Here is a 13,830-nt window from a genome sequence, read left to right on the forward strand (position 1 = left end):
TGGAAGGTCTCACCGTTGAACCAATCAGATTTTTGTGGACAAATTGGGCATCGCTGATCGACCAATGAAATCGTCACGGAGGCGGGATCTTCTCTTCGAGCTTTTTTCCTTTGGTTTATTATGAGCAGAAAATATGCAGTCTTTGGGACAAAATTCCCTTTGTGCCCCACACAAAACATCCATTCCAGCATACGGGGGTTATTTATATCAGGGCCTTTGTGTGTGTTCATGGACAGACTTGGCTCAAGGCCTTGTATTGCAATTGTGTTTTGTTACCAGGTTAAAATGTAGGCATAGTGTACGTGGGCATAGTGTACGCGCGCGTGTGCGTGCATTTGATCAAAAAGTATGGCTTGCAGTCATCCTTGTTTATGATGAACTTTACACATGGCATTTTGTTAACCATTGTCTTTCGGACCCTAACAAAGTGGCATCTTAAAGATAATGACTAGAGAGATGTTTAAAGATGTATGGCCAATTCTGCAGTGACCTATAATAAATGGCCTACTGTCAATGTATGGAAGCCCGTTCCTGCTAAATATAGATGATAATTCAAAAATCCAAAAATATGAAAAAATAAAAAGTTTTAATTATGATATAAAATGTCCATACTATGAATTTAAAAACCGAAATTATGAAAGTAAATACTGGTATTTGCCTTCATAATTTCGGTTTTAATTTCATGTTTTTCAATGTTGGTCATCATAAGTATAGAAAAGTTCCCAAAAAATTCGAGAATATGGGATTAAAAGTCATAATTATGAGATTATGAGGGTTTTTTAATCTCACATTTATGATTTTTGATCTAATAATTAGCATATGATTTATCATGATGGGAATATGTTTTTAATCAAGTTTATTGTGCGTCTTACTTTCCATTTCTCTTTAACTGGCGGAAATGGGCTTCCATAAAATTCTCGTCGGGCAGTCTGTAATTTATTTTGTGACATAGGCTACTTTTAGGGTGTTTATGAGCCTAATCAGTTTACAGTCTAGTTGTCTACATGTGGTGGTATTATAGGCTAATAATTTGACTTTTCGTTCAGTTTCCCATAGAGAGGGTCTATAGAGAACTATAATGACTTTACTTTTACATATTAGGCTATGGAATTGTTGCTGTGTGGCTTTGTTTTCTTATCATTTGCAATTCAAGACAGGCTAACATGGAATTCAAGTCAAACCAGACGAATCAGACACGTCCAGCAGCTGATAAAAACGAGTGAGTTTCGGGCTGCTCCCTACTCAAACCGTCGGGGCTTCAAATGCGTCAGTTGTAAGGAAAGTGCTCAGGGAACGTATCTAATGGCTCCTCGGTACGCACCGAGTCTGCGCTCCCGTCTGGCACCTTTGTTGCTTTTTCTGCAGATAGGCTTCATTGTCATATATGTCTTTTACACTGAGATCGAAAGCAATGTAAAAGTACATGGGAACACTTTCAGTAACTTTTACCCAGGTAAGAAGTGGGTTCGGAAGAGGGTGGGTGGGTCGAAGGGTGAGATAATGTGAAGAGAATAAATATCAAGTTACATTTGTATAACACAATAATGTGTAAAAAAACAAAAAAAACAAAAACAAAAAACATTTTAAGCTGTGTCATTCGTTCTCAAGCTTGATATTGACTTGAATCCACGAGTATATGGGGAGATACGACAGTTATTACTGTTGGGCACTGATAAGCTCATACAGTTGCTGGTTTTTCAGGGGCAGATGGCCTCAGCTGTCTCCTGAAAATCCAACCCATCAGAAGTGATGTATTGTATAGGACTGTACTGTGATTTGACACTTTTGAAAGCTTTTCACTACTTTTCTCTTGCAGAGTTCCAGGATGTAAATGTGATGGTGATACTTGGTTTTGGCTTCTTGGGGACTTTTCTTGTGCGATATGGTTTCAGTGGCACTGGGTTCAACCTCCTTGTGGCTGCTGTGGCCACTCAATGGGCTGTCATACTTAATGGAATTGATTCCTGGTATTATAGAGGAAAGATCAGGATAAATTTGAGAAGGTAAGTCACTATTGAATCACTACTACTACAATCAATACTATTTGTGCTTATACAGTAACCAGCTCGGCCTGGGTAATATTTCGATATAATATCGTTATCATAATATGAGACTTTTATCTTGTTTTTTGGGTATCTTCTACAGTGTTATGGTATGTCTTTTCCTGGTTTTAAAGCTGGATTACAGTAAAGTGATGTAATTTTCTGAATTTACCAGACTGTTCTCCTTGTTCTAATACTTGCCTTTACCTACCTAGTCATTATATCCACATTACTGATGATTATTTTTCAAAAACTCTCATTGTGTTAATATTTTGTGAAAGTACCAATGGTCATACGCTATATTGTTTATTTTTTATTTGTACAGCTCTGTTATTTAAGTCAATGGTTATAATGTTTTATTAAAGCTTAGTAGATGCAGAGATGTGCGCAGCCTCTGCCCTCATTTCAATCGGAGCTGTGCTGGGGAAGACCAACCCTGTCCACCTCGTCCTCATGGCCCTGCTGGAGGTCTCAGGGTTTGTCCTGAATGAATGGCTCCTCCATACTCTGCTGAAGGTGAGCGATTTCTGTATGCTTCTAAGTCAAAGTCAAAGGGTTTATTGCCATATGCAAAGAAACAAGTTTCCCTTTACAATAAAAAGTCTTCCTTTGCCCTCTACTCTGAATGCTTTTTTACAATGAAACATGAGGTATAAAAATATCTTAAAAATCTCGAAGTACAACAGTATAAGAAACGTTAAGAATCATCAGATAAAATATGTAATAAAAATATATATACGTACACACACACATGTATGTGTGTGTATCTGTGTGTGTGGACTGGGGTCAGGCAGCAAAGTGAAGCTTCCTATATGTTGAGTTAGGTTAAGGTCTACAGTGTAGAGGTCCCACATTTCACACGTCTGTACTTCCTGCCAGAGGGTCAAAGGGTGAAAACCCTGTGTTGGAGGTGGGTGAAGTCCTTGGTGATGCTGCAGGATCTTCTGTGGACTCTCGGGTGGCAGATGTCCAGCAGAGAGGAAAAGGATTCCCCCGAAGATCTTCTTAGCAGTCTTTACCACTCTCTGCAGGCGTTTGCAGTCCATTACAGTGGTGCTCCAGGGATGCAGCTCTCTATAAGATGCTCTCTATAATGTAGCTGTAGAAGCCACAACTGGCCTGTAGTGATTCAGACAAGTGAATGTGCTCTTTCTGGGGACTGGGATGATGGTGGTGGTTTTAAAGCATGTTGGGACTGTGGCCTTTGCAAGGGTTAGGGTTACAGATGGTGGTGAGAACATCAGCCAGTTCTGTAGATACTGAGGGCCCGTCTGGGCCTGCTGCCTTATGTGCTTATAATGGTGTTTTCTTACTCTAGGTTGGGCCTTTGAAGGACATGCGGCTTCACATCTTTGGGGCCTTCTTTGGACTCATGATAACCTGGATCCTGCACCGGAATGGATCAGAAAAGCAATTTGAAAAAGAGAAATTTGACCGCAAAACAGGATTATTCTCCATGTTGGGTGAGTATTGTCCAAGTTTTTTTTACTTGTAGTATTCATGGTGATTCAAGTAGGAGGATTATCAAACCATGAATAAGCAAAGCAGAATCTGAATGGAAATCCTCTTTTCTCCAGGGACTCTATTTCTCTGGATGTTTTGGCCCAGTTTTAATTCAGTTCTTGTGGATGCTCATACACCTGGGAGGAAGCTGGGGGCTGTCTGCAGCACCTACCTGGCCCTGGCTGTCAGTGCTGTAACAGCAGCTGCTTTGTCTGTGCTCTTGAGTCCCAAGGGAAAAGTCAACCTGGTACGATATGACACCGATATGTTAGCTCACGATTACGCATTTTCACAAAATCACTGTTTGCTGGAGTGAAATGACTTTCACCTGTTTATGTAAACATTTTAATCAATCAATACTCTTAATACCAGTGAGATCTGATACTGTATATATCCACTCCTCTCTCAGATCCATATGCAGTCATGCATCCTTGCTGGCGGAGTTGCTGTTGGGGTTTCCATTTCAGGGGTTCATCAGCCATGGGAAGCCATGACAATTGGATTCACTGCTGCTGTCGTGTCAACCATTGGATTCCGATATCTCAAGGTTTTGATCACCACATGCACACCTACCCTCTTGATTAAATAATCTCTGCATCACAACTTCTCATAAACTCTTATTTTCCAGAACCACATGCTTCTTGCATTTCAATGCCATGACACCTGTGCTATCCTCAGCACACATGGACTCCCTGGTCTACTGGGATGGCTAGCACAGCTCCTCCTACAGATAAGAGATTGTGATGATCACACAACGTAAGAATACAACTGTCATATGATACAAATACACAACAGGTGTGACACCCTGTGTAACTGAACCGTTTTTTTTTGTAGGGCAATCCGATTTGCTGTGTTTCACATTTGTACTGTCCTCATCACCGTTTCTCTAAGTGTGTCCATGGGCATTATTACTGGTAAGTCCTCTCTCTATCAACAGCCTGGTACCATCAGAAAAGACAGAAAGTCCATTGTGGATGACACTATTAATTATGGCACTGTGCTCTCCCCTTATTTTGTACTGCCTTGAAATGTGTATGCCCTTTTCTATTGTCCCACCTGTTGACTGCCCTATATGTACTGTGCCTGGCAGTTTCCCCCTTGGGGAATGAATAAAACAGTTTGTATTATATGTCACATCTGCCAATTGTAAGTTTTCCTAAATTACTTTTATATGTCATTGTTTAAAGGACTCCTACTCAAGTGGAACTTCTGGAGACCGCCCCAAGACAAGAAGTGTTTTGATGATCAGGCTTTCTGGGAGGTAGGCGATCGAGTCTTTAACTTCTCACAAGCAAACACATTATAAGCTGAAAAGAATTCTATATGTGCACTGATAAAGATATCATCAATACTAATTAGCTATAGTGAATGCACTTGACACTTTGGTTGTGCTATACCATAACAAGCTTGATTCATAATAATACACCACATTTTCATGTTTTGCAGTTTCCCCATCTTGCAGCGTGCAAGTAAGAAGACAGAGAAGTCTGCCCTTGAAAATACCAACTTTTTATATCCATAATTTAATTTTTATTTTCTAATTGTCTAATTTTACTTTTGTGGAAAGTAGACAGTATATGTTTTTGTGTGTGCAAGACTCGGATAAATAAACTTCAAAGCTGGAACTCTGCAAGAGAAAAATAGTAGAAGCATGAACGTAAGAGTCATTTACTGCTCAGTATGTTTCTGTTTAATGCTGCCATGGTTGTCAGAAAATGACCCCATGGATTGGATGTTACACAAGTAAATGGATAAGTGTTGCAGTCAAATACAAATCTCCAGTACACATACAACAACCGACAGTTGTGAAACCCTTTGTTGACTTCAGGTCAACAGTATTGAGCTACTTATCTGTCAACAATAAATCTGAATGACTGCAAAGTTTCAGAGCTGATGTTATTTCAAGAAAAATACAAACAACCCCATATGGTTACATTCAGTAAATGTGTACAGTATTATTGAATATTGCCCTCAATGATAATTTGTACCATAATAATTTATGATATTTTCACTTAAGAGACAGTTGAAATTAAAGGATGTCATAAAAGTAAGTATACCAAAAGGAAATGTGGACAGTAAAGCTCCCAAAATACACTTTTTTTATACAGTTGTAAACCATTTTAACAACATGGCTACACAGTCTGAGTGCAAACAGACACATTTAAAGATGTGCCACACTTGAAAATATTCAACTTTCAAGGAATCTGAGAATTTGTGCTTAGTTATGGTTAAGCCATTATACAGCAAATGATATAAATTAAATATGTTAATTGGAAAGCTAAAAAAGTTGATATATAAAGTGAATAACCGCTAAAGCATATTGTGTCATACAATATAGAAAGCAGAGTGTAGACAGTGGACATAAAGACACACAAGAGTCCATCACTGCCACAGATCCTCTGTACGTCCAAACTTGAAGACCAAACCCCTGATCAGAAGACAAGAAGACAGTATAAGAAAAATAGTTTCACAAAATAGCATTGGTTTGAAGTAAGATGCCACTGAGGAAAATTAGCTTACCCGAAGAAAATGAATGCATTCTGGAAGAAAACGGCAATTCCAGGATACACAACAGGCTTTTCTGCAAAAGAGAAAAGATTATACCCTCAATGGTGTGTCAATTTTGTATTGTAGTTCAATGGTTTTGTATCATATCAAAGTTAGAAATTTCAGTACCACTAATGTTAATTCATATTTATTGCTAGTACTGAAGGTACTGCTATGTTGATTAGTGTTGATTACTTGTGAACTAGTATTGAGACACCGGTTTAACTACCTGGGGACTGCGCCAGACTTAGTTTAAAAAAAATGTTGCACACATCTCTTTATCTCTTTGTTGTTGCAACAGTCCTCTTTTGATTATATTTATTTCTTTGATTTAAACAGCATCCACTAGCCTTCTTCCTTTGTAGTTGGCCTTACCTATTTTCATTTTTAACAATTCTTGTCTCCCTGTAAATAACTTTACTTTTACCAAAAACATATTGTTTTATATTGCTTCTATTTCTCTTATGAGCAGGGTTGTAACATTTATAATAAGTTATTGCATCATACTGGCCTCTCTACAATAACATTTTCAAAACACACTTCTGAGTTGCTACATACTGTAACATGCCTCTCAATGTCACGCCTCAAAACTGCTCACTTAACAGTCTGTGCAAGCTGACAAACAGGACTTACGAGGCACTACGAATCCTCCAAACAGAATCCACATGGAGGCGATGAGGGAGCCAAAGGCCAGCATGAAGCCAAGGAAGAGCCAAACTCGAGCGCCTGCAAACAGAGATAAGACAGGGTGGGTCACTGAGTGACTGCACACAGCGCTTCTTTTTAGGGTTTATGTTTACTGCATGTATGTTGTAATAGTAATAAAATAAACAGTTTGTAAATAGGTCACAAGTACGGTAGGAAAGTGGTGACAGTATTAAAATATCCAGTTGATATGACATCATTGTAAATGGTAAATGAAGAAAATTAAGTGTTTATAAGGAAATATATTCACAATATAGAGTAGTTCATCATATCCTAACATACACACCTGTCTGTCCCATGCAGCCTTCACTGTAGCTGTCTCCTCTCACTTGGCCATTTGAAACAGCATTTATCCTAGATGAGTCAAATGATATAAATAATCATTACAAATAAATCAGACGCTACTTAGGGGATTACATTTACCTAATTGCTTATGTTGACAGATCCCATGTTAACATTTAGATAAGTATGCATGTCCCTTAGACTGAAAGAATCACACATGGTGTCAAGAGGTAACAGACACGTAAATGTAATGTGTTTTAAGACCTTTGGAAGATATTTTTAAATCAAATTTAAGACTGCTTTTCAGACCAATAATCATTTTATTTTTCAAGCATTGCAGGTAAATATAAAAGGTAAGCATTATGTGCGAATATGGTTGTTGGACTCAGTTAGGTTTAACTACATTTTGCCAACAGATAGGTGGAAGTAAGAAGTAAAAAGACTATTAGGTTTAGTGGCAGGTTATAAGATTTGTAACATCAGAAACATGAACTTTCACACTGAAGAGCTTGCTTCTTTTTGACAAAAAAATTAAAAGAAGGACAAATAAAAATTAAATGAATTGTTTGTGGCAAATAAGATGTCACAAAATCAAATTTAAAACCATTTAATGACTTTTAAATACCTAATATTTATAAAATTAAATGTAAGATATCTTGAGACTTTGAAAGGACCTGCAGGCAGTCTGAATAAAGGCATTACATTAATTAAAAACTGAAGGATCAAACAAGCTCAGAAATAGCAAAATGACAAAGAATTTACCATTACATGGTCCAATTACTTGGTGTATCAGAAGCTTTTAGCCCCAAGTCATGGCCCTACTTAGCAGATGGCATTGCTAAGATGTCATGGAGATGGTTTAGTTGTTATCATGTGACCTAAATATAAAATTTCAATCATGTGATAGCAGCTGTTTGTGAACACTAGTCTAAAATCGTTCACAGCATCGATTGACTTCACTGAGTCATCAATCAGGAGTCAGTGGACAGCCAGTGAAAGATGAAGAAGGCTGCCCACATCTGACACCGGAGACCATCACTGAGCACAGACGGGGGCAACAACACCACCCCACCTTCCCAATAGGACAACCACTGATTATCACATGACTAAAACCCTATACTTGAGTCACGTGACAGCAACAATTCGATATCCATGGCAAATGAGAAACATATGCTGAGAAAGACCTGGAGATGGGTTTTAGGATTAAGCAACACCAAATAATCAAACCCTGTGATGAAGACTCTGACATTTCCTGTGACAGACAGTCTGCAAAGCGTGTCTTACATGAGAAAGGCCACTGTAGCGATGACTCCACAGGTGTGATAGGCATGATGAAACGTTCCCTCATCAGGATACTTCACTGCTGCGTCGATGATGATCCACCAACCAGTGAAGAACTGCGAGAACAAGATCCACAGTTAGCCTGAGAGCTTTAATGACAAGTATGAACACGCATGTCAAGTGTGTAATAAATCTGAATCCCAGTCTTTTAAAACAGGAATCCTCAGCTATGCATACACAAATCATTTGTAACTAAAGGCCAGGAAGACAAAGCAGAGTTAGGCTACATTTCTCCTCAGTCTCTTTGGCTTTAATTGGGAAATCTGTCAAATACCAGAACTCCAGCAGCTACAGATGCGATGGTGTTTCTTCTCTCTCCCCAGTCCACATTGCACTCGCAGTCTCCGCACCGGATTCCGTCCAGAAAACCAGACATGACTCTGGGAAAAGGGCGTTAGGTCCAACAAGGCGTCAAAGGGATCACAACATCAAAAACTTCAGAGAAATAATCAGTCATCTCGACAACACAAATGTTCATTATGATTAAAAGCCAAATTCAATTACTCCACAAACTGATATCAGAACTTTATAATACAATGTAAGCTAATTGTTTGTGCGCAGTCGCTGTAAATACTGTAGGAAGTATGATGCTCAACTCCATAGCTCTTACACCAAGCATCTACAAACACCAACTCCTGATTTTTACACTAAAGCTCGTTAACAACTATCCACAACAAGTCTATCGAGGTGTAAACTTTATAGCTGTTAAAATATAGAGTGCATTCAAACCGAAAATAAAAACACGGTAGTGTCGTCGGTTTCTTTTGTTCATTGCTTTGGCACTAGCAAACATTTCCTTGAAGCTTTCTGCTAGCAACGAAGTCGCTAAAATATTAGAAAAACTCAAACGACAACGGTCGTACCAAGCAGAAACACTCACCCTGGCAGCATTGATGTAATGTAATGTCATTTTCAAAACAATTCTTACCGTTTATTTTTGGTTTTTGTTATGGACCCCCTGGATAAACCCGACTTAGCTTCCGACAGAGCTCGATCATGCACATGCGCAGTTGATCCACACTCGTTTGATGAGGGAACCTCTGACGCTGTTGATATTGGTGCCTTCAGGTGTTGTGGACAAAATAGGAATTTGTTCAACATTACAAGCACACTAACCACTCAAAATAAGGTTAAAGATGTGATGTATAAGTATGCGTATTGATGTGGGCAGGTCAACCTCGTAACAAGTTCATACTAAAAGAGATTAAATATAAATCAACATAGTGCAACATAGTTCATACGAAACCATACTATACTACACATAGTAGTATAGTCTAAAGTACTGAATATAAGTGATACCTATCTTACAATCACCCAAACTACACATAGTGTACTTCATAACTCTTGCCTTCATCATTTACAGAGAAAATGCTTACATTTCCGTACACAAGTGCTATTTAGGGGTCAATACATTGGAAATACGAGCTTAGCACTAGTTCCTGAAGGTAGCACAATGGATGAGTCTTTTATAGAGTCAATTTACAATAGTTTCACATACTTTTGAAGCTGTTGCAGGTTGAAACATATGATGGACTCGATCCAGAAAATAATACATGCGAAGCCTACTAAGCTAACTCATATGTACGCTCATATATGAACCTATAAATATGCACAATAGACATAAATAATATATAATATACATACAGTGCCTATAAGAAGTATTCACCCCCTATATTGTTTTCCAGCTGTATTGCTTTTATAAATGGAATCATGGTCAATATACAATATACTGGGCTTTGACTCAGCCACTCCAGAACCTTCACCTTGTTGTCTTTACACCATTCCTGTGTAGCTTTTGCCCTATGCTTTTGGTCATTGTCTTGCCGGAAAATAAATCTTCTCCCAAGTTGTAGTTCTCTTGCAGACTGAATCAGGTTGTCCTCCAGGATTTCCATATATTTTGCTGTATTCATTATACCCACTACCTTTACAAGCCTTCCAGGGCCTCCTACGAAGAAGCACCAGCTCCATTTTGGTCTCATCAGACCAAAGAACCTTCTTCCAGTTGACCTTGGAGTCTCCCGTGTGTCTTTGGGTGAACTCTGGCTGAGATTTAATGAGCTTTCTTCAACAGTGGCTTTCTCTTTACCACTCTCCCATAAAGCTTTGACTAGTGAAGAACCTAGGCAACAGTTGTGTATGCAGAGTCTTTTAATAACCTTTTCACATAGTTGCTTAGAGTGTTCTTTTGTCTTCCTGGTGCAATTGTAGCCAGGAATACTGATTAACCATTGATTGGATCTTCAGACATAGGTGTCTTTATACTACAATCATTTGAGACACGTTCACTGCACTCAGGTGATCTCAATTTTACTAATTGTGAGACTACTAGCACCAATTGGCTGGTCCTCTGTTGAATTAGGTCAGTTAATTTAGAGCAGGTGTATACTTATGCAATCACTTATTGTACATTATATATTTTTAATTAATTCACATTACTTTGTAGAAATCCTTTTCACTTTGATATTAAAGAGTTTCTTATGTATTTTTTTTTGTTTTGTACATTATTTATATGTTGACCATGATTCCATTTATAAAAGCAATAAAATGGGAAAACAATTAGGGGGGTGACTACTTTTTATAGGCACTGTAAATATGAAATAAGGATTATTACATAATGGATGTAGGCCTATTTGCATTTGACTGTGTTGGTTTAGTGGTGCAGGTGCAGAGCAGTTAAATAAATGTTTAATCATGCTGTTTATTAAATAACAAGAGAAAAGTTTACACTTTGGTTATCTCAGAGGAAACAACTTTCTAGGCACAATCAATAAAACATTTTCTTATATTGTATTATTATTTTGTCACAATGACGAGTAGATCTTCTTTAAGCCATTTGCTGTGTGCTCTGATGGGAGATTTGTTGCTGAGACATCATGTGTGAGTCACATGGGGCCGTCATGCCTGCTGCTGACCCTTTGATTATTCACAAACTAAAATTCCTGCAACGCTGAACAGAGTACTGCTGGACAAATATTTGGTGCTGTAGCATCAGTCAGCATCTACTTTATTGTTTATGATTACATGGTTAAGACATTCCTAACAATATTGGAATATAAAGATATCAAGTTAGTGGTCCATAAAAATATGTTTGCATCATAATTTCACATTAGCATTTGTAGAATTGTTCAGCTTTTTTAGAGTTGATACACTTGAAAATGCCATCCAAGCCAATATAAATGAGTAAACAAGATGACAATCGTCTTAAAAGACTCCAAGCAGTTGCAAGGCGACACATATGGACAGAATGATGACACCGAAGTATCCAATGTAGCCGTAGGCACCATTCATCCTCTTGGCTGGATCTAGAACAAAACATAAAACAGGACAAACTTTCAGCAAAGGAGAATTATATGAAACCACAATGAATACGATGGATATAATACAATAAAATCACTGATTTTTTTTCCAAAAGGGAATGTTTTGGTCTGATTTTTAAATTCTGAGCGGGTTATATTATACAGATAACATATTAAATGAAATTCATTACTTGCTCTAAAACCACTTCAGCTAAACAATTCCCATAATTTAGATGTCATAGACGTACGACTTTCATCACTGTCATTACCTTGGGCTCATATGCTATCTTCTGTTAATTATTCACCAAAAAAGGGTGAGGAGCAATAAAAGTGCTGGGGCAGTCACTAAACTGTCACCTCTTTGGCAACTGGACTGCAGCCTTTACAATTAATGTGACAAAATTATATTTTGCATTATTATTATTTTGTGCAATTCTGAAATGATTTATTGAGAGTCTGACAAGACTGTTGGGATCAAATTACACTGGTTGGTACTGCAGTAATTTTGTGACCTACCGAATTACTGGCAGTGCAGTGATAGATGAGAAGGTGGATGACTTATAACCTTAATTCAGTGATCATTACAAAAACATCTGACTCAGCACAAATCATCATACTTGGTGTGTTATTCCTTAAGGGCCCTAACACTTTGACACATATACTATTATATTATAATCAACATTAGGTGGTCTCTATATAAAAAGGTAAATGTTTCTTTAATCTTTCATAGAGAGATAAAAAAAAAAAGTGGAATAACTGAATTAAGGTGTTTTGCTCTCCATTAAGTGCTTCCCCATTACATTTTATAATGTCATTCTTACCTCCTGTGTAGTAGCCCCAGGCATAGGACAACCTGCTGGTAACCCAAATAGCCCCCAGCACAGATGCTGATAACTGGGATTATGAACAAAAACAGAGATAATTATACAATAGCTGAGAAACACAGTTTGATGAAAATATGCTTAATCACTGTGACACTGTCTTTTTGAGCATGACTGTTATTTGCAGGATCTATGGCAAAGATCATCAGGATTGCTTGCCCCACCCACACGTCAGACATTATGTGTGGTAAAGGTCTCTAAACCCAACTTGTACCGTGAAAGGATATAGACAAAGCACACAAACTAGTTCCTGGCTGTATATGAATAAGTGTGTACAAATGATACATACCGGGTAGACAAGAGCTGCAATGGTCTGGAAAACAAGCCACTGAGGGTACACCTCGAGGGTGTTCTGATGTGCTCTCTGGATACAGTTGAATACCTGATCCTTGTCACTGTACATATTGGGATACTGCAGAGTAAAGGAGAGTTCAAATATAGGTTTATTAAGCCAGAGACACTGAGTAAAAATGCATTCTGAACAGCAATGAGCGTCCAGTATTAACCTTACTCAATCAAACGTCTTATCCAATATTTCCACTCATTTCAACGGACGTTACCTGAACATTGTATTTCTTCCTGGCACCCCCAACCTTGACTGCTAAATACCCCAGCATCATCCAGCTGTATAGGTAGGTAAATATGACATATCCAAAGTTGGACGGCAGTACAGTCAGAATATCCATCTCTGCTCGATCGTTTGCAGGTTACCAAAGGACGGCGTGCAGACGACACGGGAGGCAACTTTATAGCCAAGTGAAAAGGCAGGAAGGCAGCAACAAGGTAAACAGATTGGGCGTTGCATAAAATATCGCGAGATTGCGTGCCTGGTGAGGTTATATTTAAAGGGCAACACCACCAACTTCAGTCCACATGCTGTTTTCAATTTCCCCCTCTTAACCCCTCAATAAGAGTAAGAATCATCATCAACATCATTCGTTTTGTTTCTAATTTTTTTTACAATCAAAATAAAGGGATTCTAAAGGCATTTCTCTTAAAAGACTAACTGAAGACGGCTCTCTGAAACGCATCTCATCGCCCACAAAGCAGGCTTGCAGTCGGTCATAATAATTGCATTCTTAAAACACAGATTGTGCTTCCTTATCTCACTCTTCTCACGTCACCGTGTCTAGTCACACTTATATACAGCACTCGTTTTAAAGGGAGACAATATAATCTTTAATTTAAGAAACATCCATGAAATTTGGCATGTGTATTTGTTTTTGTTGC

At 38.2% G+C, this 13,830-nt stretch overlaps 3 protein-coding genes across 3 annotated transcripts; 1 reads left to right on the forward strand and 2 right to left on the reverse strand.

Annotated features, from left to right (window-relative positions):
* Window positions 1-1,230: 1,230 nt before the first annotated feature.
* Window positions 1,231-5,432, forward strand: rhd (Rh blood group, D antigen). Its single transcript, XM_073483948.1, has 10 exons — window positions 1,231-1,453; window positions 1,817-2,003; window positions 2,408-2,558; window positions 3,361-3,505; window positions 3,620-3,792; window positions 3,955-4,092; window positions 4,174-4,301; window positions 4,380-4,459; window positions 4,733-4,806; window positions 4,992-5,432. The coding sequence occupies exons 1-10, from the start codon at window positions 1,303-1,305 to the stop codon at window positions 5,016-5,018; spliced, it is 1,254 nt and encodes a 417-aa protein (XP_073340049.1). The 5' UTR covers window positions 1,231-1,302; the 3' UTR covers window positions 5,019-5,432.
* Window positions 5,213-9,422, reverse strand: tmem50a (transmembrane protein 50A). Its single transcript, XM_073483949.1, has 7 exons — window positions 9,349-9,422; window positions 8,695-8,800; window positions 8,364-8,476; window positions 7,084-7,151; window positions 6,726-6,818; window positions 6,066-6,126; window positions 5,213-5,973 (listed from the first exon to the last, which is right to left on the reverse strand). The coding sequence occupies exons 2-7, from the start codon at window positions 8,794-8,796 to the stop codon at window positions 5,928-5,930; spliced, it is 483 nt and encodes a 160-aa protein (XP_073340050.1). The 5' UTR covers window positions 8,797-8,800; window positions 9,349-9,422; the 3' UTR covers window positions 5,213-5,927.
* Window positions 9,423-11,396: 1,974 nt separating this feature from the next.
* mgst3b (microsomal glutathione S-transferase 3b) lies at window positions 11,397-13,357 on the reverse strand. The gene is made up of 4 exons (XM_073484314.1): window positions 13,161-13,357; window positions 12,890-13,012; window positions 12,541-12,613; window positions 11,397-11,725 (listed from the first exon to the last, which is right to left on the reverse strand). The coding sequence occupies exons 1-4, from the start codon at window positions 13,284-13,286 to the stop codon at window positions 11,625-11,627; spliced, it is 423 nt and encodes a 140-aa protein (XP_073340415.1). The 5' UTR covers window positions 13,287-13,357; the 3' UTR covers window positions 11,397-11,624.
* Window positions 13,358-13,830: the final 473 nt, after the last annotated feature.

This window comes from Pagrus major, chromosome 16, assembly GCF_040436345.1.
Source record: "Pagrus major chromosome 16, Pma_NU_1.0".
NCBI lineage: Eukaryota > Metazoa > Chordata > Actinopteri > Spariformes > Sparidae > Pagrus > Pagrus major.

What these genes read in the sequence shown, in the direction of transcription:
- tmem50a (XM_073483949.1), bottom strand. Translation starts at nt 8,796, where the DNA reads ATGTCTGGTTTTCTGGACGGAATCCGGTGCGGAGACTGCGAGTGCAAT. An exon ending in CTGTAGCTGCTGGAGTTCTG is followed by an intron (nt 8,477 to 8,694) that starts GTATTTGACAGA and finishes TTGTTCTCGCAG; the next exon opens with TTCTTCACTGGTTGGTGGAT. An exon ending in AGGCTGCATGGGACAGACAG is followed by an intron (nt 6,819 to 7,083) that starts GTGTGTATGTTA and finishes CTCTGTTTGCAG; the next exon opens with GCGCTCGAGTTTGGCTCTTC.
- mgst3b (XM_073484314.1), bottom strand. Translation starts at nt 13,286, where the DNA reads ATGGATATTCTGACTGTACTGCCGTCCAACTTTGGATATGTCATATTT. An exon ending in TTGCAGCTCTTGTCTACCCG is followed by an intron (nt 12,614 to 12,889) that starts GTATGTATCATT and finishes TCATAATCCCAG; the next exon opens with TTATCAGCATCTGTGCTGGG. An exon ending in CTGGGGCTACTACACAGGAG is followed by an intron (nt 11,726 to 12,540) that starts GTAAGAATGACA and finishes GTTTTGTTCTAG; the next exon opens with ATCCAGCCAAGAGGATGAAT.
- rhd (XM_073483948.1), top strand. Translation starts at nt 1,303, where the DNA reads ATGGCTCCTCGGTACGCACCGAGTCTGCGCTCCCGTCTGGCACCTTTG. An exon ending in AGGATTATTCTCCATGTTGG is followed by an intron (nt 3,506 to 3,619) that starts GTGAGTATTGTC and finishes TCTTTTCTCCAG; the next exon opens with GGACTCTATTTCTCTGGATG. An exon ending in GATTGTGATGATCACACAAC is followed by an intron (nt 4,302 to 4,379) that starts GTAAGAATACAA and finishes TTTTTTTTGTAG; the next exon opens with GGCAATCCGATTTGCTGTGT.